Here is a 7,712-nt window from a genome sequence, read left to right as displayed (position 1 = left end):
CGTCGGAGTGTACATCCGTGGTCAGTGGACGGTTCTGAAAATAAATGAGTTGTTTGCATCACCGAGCGGTGGTCAGGAAATAATTAAATCCAATTGTTAGATGCTACCACCCCCTTCAAATCAAAACCGATGTCAATGTTTGCGAGCACACACTCCATTCTACTTCCTGTCTGCGGCAACATGTAAATAAGTCACATGGTTGGCTAGTGTTATACAAGACTGAGATCTTGGTCTAGAAGCTTGGCTAAGTAATATTCAGCTGTCAGAGCAGCTCACAGCTGTCAGAGCAGATCACTGCACCTGTACATAGCCCATCTGTAAATAGCCCATCCAACTACCTCATCCCCATACTATATTTATTTATTTATCTTGCTCCTTTGCACCCCAGTATCTCTACTTGCACATTCATCTTCTGCACATCTACCATTCCAGTGTTTAATTGCAATATTGTAATTACTTCGGCACCATGGTGTCACGCCCTGACCTTAGAGAGCCTTTTTATTTCTCTATTTGGTTAGGTCGGGGTGTGATTTGGGTGGGCATTCTAGTTTTTCTATTTCTTTGTTGGCCGGGTATGGTTCCCAATCAGAGGCAGCTGTCTATCGTTGTCTCTGATTGGGGATCATAATTAGGCAGACTTTTTTCCACCTTTAGTTTGTGGGATCTTGTTTGTGTGTAGTTGCTTTCTGCATGTAGCTTTACGTTCGGGTTCTATTTTTTTCTGGTGTCATTTAAAGATAGACAAATTGTTTTCATGCACATTTTTTCACTTGAGAAATACTACACCAAAGATCTTAGATGTAAAATTGTGCGACTAAGATCTCCTCTGAAAAACTGTCAAAATTAATGACCGATTTCTTTAGTTATTTTAGATTAATTCAGACTATTTTGAGGAAGAGTATATTGGGTACAGCGTCTCAAAATGGCCAAACAGTACTGTTGCCATTTTATTCTTGTTTTTCAAGCGAAGGGAGCATTTTAAGGGAGTATGCTAGCCGAGTTAGGCTAGATGCCAGCCAAACTGAAGCATGCTGACACCTTAACCCACCGTGTGTGTGGGTGTGTGTGTAAGCAGGGTCAGGCTTAGGTTCTACTTGGATGACAGACCGCCTGGGAATACCAGGGTACATATTCATGAAGCGTCTCAGAGTCGGATCTAGTTTTTCCATTTGCATCATAATTAATAAGATTAAGATGGACAGAGGGGACCTGATCCTACTCTGATAAGCATTAAAAGGGGTCTGGTTATGTAAACCTTTCCTCTTTTTTTCTCTCTTTCCCCAGCAGAGGGCAGTGGAACCCTAGTTGAAGTTTCTTAAAATTATATATTTTTAAAGCATCACACAGTCCAAAAATGTGGACAGAGAATTCTTTGGAGGAACAGCAGGCGGACAGAGCTTGTCAAACTACAGGAGTGTGTGAAGCTGTCTCCAGAACTCACGGTCATCCTTGACTTCTATCCTTGCTTTTAACAGGGATGGTCAGGGATGAGCACACTGACATCACCCGGTTCTAACCTATACCCTTAAACCCCTTGGTCTATATCCCAATATTTAAATCTCTCATTTGTGATTTTTAAAATGTCTGTCCTCTTCTGTATCTGTCCTAGAATCCATTGCATTGTAGTAGCCTTTGTACAGTAATTATTTCAGATCTGTTTACATACCAATACTAACTTTATTTGAAATGTGATTTTTATACATTGCAGTTGTTATTAAAATACAACCGATTGAAAAGAACAAGATACAATTAAAGAACACTATTTACAATAATAAAAAGTGGATGCTACCATGGTTACGGATAATCCTGAATGAATCGTGAATAATGATGAGTGAGAAAGTTACAGACACACAAATATCATACCCCCAAGACATGCTAACTTCTCACCATTACAATTAGAGGGGAGGTAAAGAAAAACATTTGGGGGGGGGGATGATATTTGTGCGTCTATAATTTACTCATCATTATTCACAATTCATTCAGGATTATCCATAATCATGGTAGCATCCAAATTCATGTAAAAGTGTTAAAAATTCCAGGCCTAAAATTAGCTTTTTGTTCCACAAGCCACTGTGGCAGGTAGATTATAATATTTATCAGTCACTCAGATTTTTTACCAGCCAAAACTATTTTTCCCAGCTAAAATTACACCAACAAAACACAAAAAAAAATATGATCATGATTTGTAATCTTTCTAAAACAATAAATGTATTACTAGTAAGAAGTAATGTGGTATATTGTTTAATTTCATATTTGTGACCTGAGTTTTTTAACCAGAATATCACGGATGAGACAAACATTTTCACCTGCCCCTTTAAGGGCAGGAGGTTACCGTGGTTACGCAACTCCAGTCATGTTTGTGCTGGGGTCGAGTGTGGGAAAATACTGCATTTTTTACAATGTATCGAAATAATGTATTGTAATAGCATTATGCAGTTTCCCGCAAGACATAGTTTCACACACTACAAAGGGTAAAGAGTGCGAGAAAAGCGGGAGACAGGCAGGGAGACAGACAGGGAGACAGGCAGGGAGACAGACAGGGAGACAGACAGGTTCTTGGTGCTGTGTAGAGACAGCAGGCCCAGGGAGGAGGAAGACAGACAGGCAGGGAGACAGACAGGTTCTTGGTGCTGTGTAGAAACAGCAGACCCAGGGAGGAGGAAGACAGACAGGCAGGGAGTCGGACAGGTTCTTGGTGCTGTGTAGAAACAGCAGGCCCAGGGAGGAGGAACACAAGAATGAAGACAGGAGTGAAGGCACACAGCAAACCTTTTTGTTTAATTTTTACTTGTTTTCACCTACACACACACTTTTCCACAGTGGACCCGAACACCACACATGTAACATGTGTACAGTGTGCACTCAAGGAAAATGTGTTATTTTACATGTTCTTCACAGAAAATGAGCCAAGGCTAATGAGTCTCAGCTTGGAAAAATTATTAATTGTATAATTTTTATTTGAATAAACATTGAAAATGGGTCCCACAGACCCACACAAGGGTTAAAGTAAATTAGACCAACTTTTATGCCTGTGCGCAGCGTTTCTAAAAATGAATATATGCCCACAGCCCCCAAGCCAAGCAGTGTTGCAGCGCGAGGAAATAGGCTATATTGGATAGGTAGTTCTTTGACTTTGTGCGATTTAATTTACCAGGTATGAAACAAACCGGCAGAACTACTTTAAAACTGCTGTTTTTGTTATCATACTTGACTATTTCTATTCACAAATGCGAGTGAAATGGTCACACTGTGGAGCCCTGCCCACCCGCCAATGTGGCTAGTGAAATAGACATCTTATCCGCCATGTTAAGACATTGAAAAAGTGATCCTTTTTAGATAAAACTATACTAAATATATTCACGTCACCAAATAATTGATTAAAACACACTGTTTTGCAATGAAGGTCTATAGTAGCCTCAACAGCACTCTGTAAGGTAGCAACATGGTGTAGCCGGAGGACAGCTAGCTTCCGTCCTCCTCTTGGTATATTGACTTCTGTTGAGGCTGCTGTAGACCTTCATTGCAAAACAGTGTACTTTAATCAATTATTTGGTGAAATGTGAATATTTATGTAGTATAGTTTTATCTAAAAAGGATCACTTTTTCAATGCTTTACCATTTTTAGTTTTATGAAATTCACTAAGAGGATGGTCCTCCCCTTCCTCCTCTGAGGAGCCTCCACTGGTCCCCCCCATTTCTAAACCCAAAGCTGCGCCCTTACAAAACCTGATGATATGAGTGGGCAGCCACCCACACAGAGAGTGTGGTGAAGAAGGCACAACAGCACCTCTTCAACCTCAGGAGGATAAAGACATTTGACATAACACCTAAAACCCTCACAAACTTTTACAGATGCACAATTGAGAGCATCCTGTCAGGCTGTATCACTGCCTGGTACGGCAACTGCACCGCTCACAACCGCAAAGCTCTCCAGAGGGTGGTGCGGTCTGCCCAGCGCATTACCGGGGGCAAACTTCCCGCCCTCCTAGACAGCTAAAGCACATGATGCCCTAACAATTCCAAAAAGATCATCAAGGACATCAACAACCCGAGCCACTGCCTGTTATTCCCTCAATCATCCAGAAGGCGAGGTCAGTATAGGTGCATCAAAGCTGCGACCGAGAGACTGAAAAACAGCTTCTATCTCAAGGCCATCAGACTGTTAAACAGCCATCACAAGCACATCAGAGGCAGCTACCTATAGACATAGATTAGGAATCACTGGCCACTTTTAAAAATGGATCACTAGCCACTTGAATAATGTTTCCGTATCTAGCATTACTCATCTCATATGCATAAACTGCACTCCACACTAGTCACTTTTAAATTGGATTTACATATTGCGTCACACATTTCACATGTATATACTGTATTCTATACTACACCACTGACTGTTAAACAGCCATCTCCAGCACATCAGAGGCTGCAGCCTATAGACATAGATTAAGAATCGCTGGCCACTTTAAGGAAATGAAACACTATGCACTTTAATAATATCTCTGTATCTTACATTACTCATATGTATAAGTCCCTTAGTCACTTTAATTGTGTGTAAATATTGCATTACTCATCTCATATGTATAAACTGTACTCTATACTATTCTACGATATCTTAGTCACTTTAATTGTGTGTAAATATTGTATTACCCATCTCATATGTATAAACTGTACTCTATACTATTCTACGATATCTTAGTCACTTTAATTGTGTGTAAATATTGCATTACTCATCTCATATGTATAAACTGTACTCTATACTATTCTACGATATCTTAGTCACTTTAATTGTGTGTAAATATTGTATTACCCATCTCATATGTATAAACTGTACTCTATACTATTCTACGATATCTTAGTCACTTTAATTGTGTGTAAATAGTGCATTACTCATCTCATATGTATAAACTGTACTCTATACTATTCTACGATATCTTAGTCACTTTAATTGTGTGTAAATAGTGCATTACTCATCTCATAGGTATAAACTGTACTCTATACTATTCTACGATATCTTAGTCACTTTAATTGTGTGTAAATAGTGCATTACTCATCTCATAGGTATAAACTGTCCTCTATACTATTCTACGATATCTTAGTCCAATGCCACTCTGGCATATATTTATATTCTTAATCCATTCCTTACTTAGATTTACGTGTATTTTGGGTAGTTGTTGTGAAACTGTTAGATATTACTTGTTAAATATTACTGCACTGTCAGAGCTAGAAGCACAAGCATTTCACTACACCCGCAATAATATCTTCTAAACACGTGTATGTGACCAATAAATTAGATTTTGATTTAACAAGATGTGACTTATTTTGGGTCGCCGGTTTGCCTGGCGTGGGTCCCTGGGCAAGAAAAGATTGAAGACCCCTGTGCTAGTACATTGATCCCATCGAGTAAATGTTAGGCAATCTAATCTGTTGTGTATCCATGGTGCTTTGGCGATGGCAAAGCTTCAGCAAGATCACCTTCAAGTGATTTCTGAACTTAATCCCAACAAATGCGTAGAAGACAGGGTTGAGACAGCAGTGGGAGAAAGCAATCAGTCGACACACATAGAACCCATAGTCAAGCCATGTGCTGACCTCACAAGTATTGAAAGGTGCTACGGAATAGTCAGTCAACAACCTCAGAAATATCACTACGTTGTAAGGCGCCCAGCCAATGAAAAATACTGCCACGATACTGAAGATCAGCTTCACGGTTCGATTCCTCATGTGTGACCTTGACTTGAAGATTGTCCTCAATATCCTCACATAGCAGAACCCGATCACTGCAAAAGCAGCCAAGAAGAAGATGTTCTGTTGGTAGCTGCCCACTCTCTTCCACAGCGGATCCCAGTATTCACAGTAAAAATGGTTGTCTTCTTCATGGGGGTTCTTTTGGACAGAGCTGAAAATCAAAGCAGGGACGGCCGCCACAAAACTAACAACCCAGATGACGAGAGAGACTGTGACCCCGTAGCAGCCCCTTTGGTAACCATGGTCGGACAGAGGATGCACCACGGCCAGGTAGCGGTGGATAGTCATGATGGTCAGGAACAAAACGCTGCTGTAGAAGCCAGCGTAGAAGACAAAGGTAACGGTCTTGCAGAGGATCAGGCTAAAGGTCCAGCCCCAGATGTGGTAGGCTGCCCAGAAGGGCAGACCAAAGGTGAAAACCAGGTCAGATAGGGCCAAGTTGAGGATGAAGATGTTGGTGAGAGACTTGAGGTTCTCGTACTTGGCCAGGATGGCCAGGACCAGGATGTTGCCCGCTAGACTCAGGATAGTCACCACAGAGAAGAAGGCAGGGGTGGCGATGGAGCCAAACTTGACAACGCCGTTCTTGTTACAGACCTCGTCTGTATAACCCTCATCATATTCGTAATCGGCGTCGTTGGTTTCAATATCGCCCATGGCATGGCTGAAATCTTGAAAAGTGAAGAGTGCAGATGAAATCAATTACATCACATCTTCATTCACAATACACTGTTTTTAAAGCAGCAATTCAAATAATTCTGATGATTTAGTAACACACCTACGACTACAATTACAGAAATATAAAAAGGCATAAAAAAAGAGAACACCTGAAACTGCAACAATTAAAATGTAAAAAATGCATATTGTTTTTGCTCTATAGTTTTGTTTGGGTTTAACTCTAGAATGAAGTTTGAAAAATGTGGCATACTATATCATTAACCAAATCAAACGTACCTGTCGTACCCGTCATAATGGTTTAGCGTGATGGCCTCACTGTCCCTGCTAGGCTACACAATGATACGAGGACAGGGGAGTTGTGATGAAGGTAAGGTACTGTATCTCTGTTATAAACACCCCCATAACGTATCTCTTCCTCTACAGCTCCAGCGTAAGACCGGACAAAGGCCGGACAAAAAAACAAAAAAAAAGATTTGTTATTTTTGGGCCAATATATGCGGCGCTTTCGTTGTAATGAACTGTCCGTTCTCCCTTTATAATGCACTGTCGGCTTTCTCAAGTTGATGCGCAAGAGACCAAACCACCACAGATCAAGCGCTCAGATCATGTTCGAGTCTTGGATTGGACAGTGAAACGCACACCCTCGCACCATCAGCCGACGTGCAGATGTTTCATTTCTCCCTCATGCAGTCATCGCTGAAACCAGCGCGAATTCCTACTGTTGTTGTGTCCAGATTAAACGTCATTATAAACAAACAGTCGGTTAAATTAACGGTTATTGGTTAATGCATATTTTTTATTTTATTAGAATCGATTATTGGATGAAACAACAATGTCATTGAACCAATGGACTGGCCAGAGATCAGGGCATTAATCAACAAAGACGCAGAGCAAGCTGATTAGTATTTTGGGCAACAAAATTGAAGTCAAAATGATTGATGAAATCTAAGTGTGTCAGCTGCAGTGGCGATTTTAGCCCGTAAATCTTGGCGGGGCAAAAACAAAATGGTGGGATGCATGCCAGCAAAGCCACTACACAACACTAAACAATACATTAATTGCACTATAACGGTGCCCACAAACTGTTAGGGCCTAAATAAAGCATCCCCAACAGCAGAGTCCCAACAACAGACCCAACACCTTACCACTGCTACACCTGGCTATCAGCAGAGCCTTGTCTTGCAGCAAAACAGGTCATTCAGCCTCATTTACTGCCATTAAAAAAACATAGCTGATATGGGTGACTTGCTTAAGCAAATGTGGTTTCTACTGACAATTGAGATGTACAA

At 40.9% G+C, this 7,712-nt stretch overlaps 1 protein-coding gene across 1 annotated transcript; it reads right to left on the bottom strand.

The window, feature by feature from the left end:
* Window positions 1–3,529: 3,529 nt before the first annotated feature.
* On the bottom strand, window positions 3,530–7,010 carry LOC110485223 (chemokine XC receptor 1-like). The gene is made up of 2 exons (XM_021556316.3): window positions 6,700–7,010; window positions 3,530–6,416 (listed from the first exon to the last, which is right to left on the bottom strand). Exons 1-2 carry the CDS (start codon window positions 6,713–6,715, stop codon window positions 5,380–5,382), a joined length of 1,053 nt encoding a protein of 350 aa, XP_021411991.1. The 5' UTR covers window positions 6,716–7,010; the 3' UTR covers window positions 3,530–5,379.
* Between the last annotated feature and the right edge of the window lie 702 nt (window positions 7,011–7,712).

This window comes from Oncorhynchus mykiss, chromosome 1, assembly GCF_057628025.1.
Source record: "Oncorhynchus mykiss isolate SJ-2025 chromosome 1, ASM5762802v1, whole genome shotgun sequence".
Taxonomy (NCBI): Eukaryota; Metazoa; Chordata; class Actinopteri; order Salmoniformes; family Salmonidae; genus Oncorhynchus; species Oncorhynchus mykiss.
This window is presented reverse-complemented; position numbering and strand designations above follow the sequence as displayed.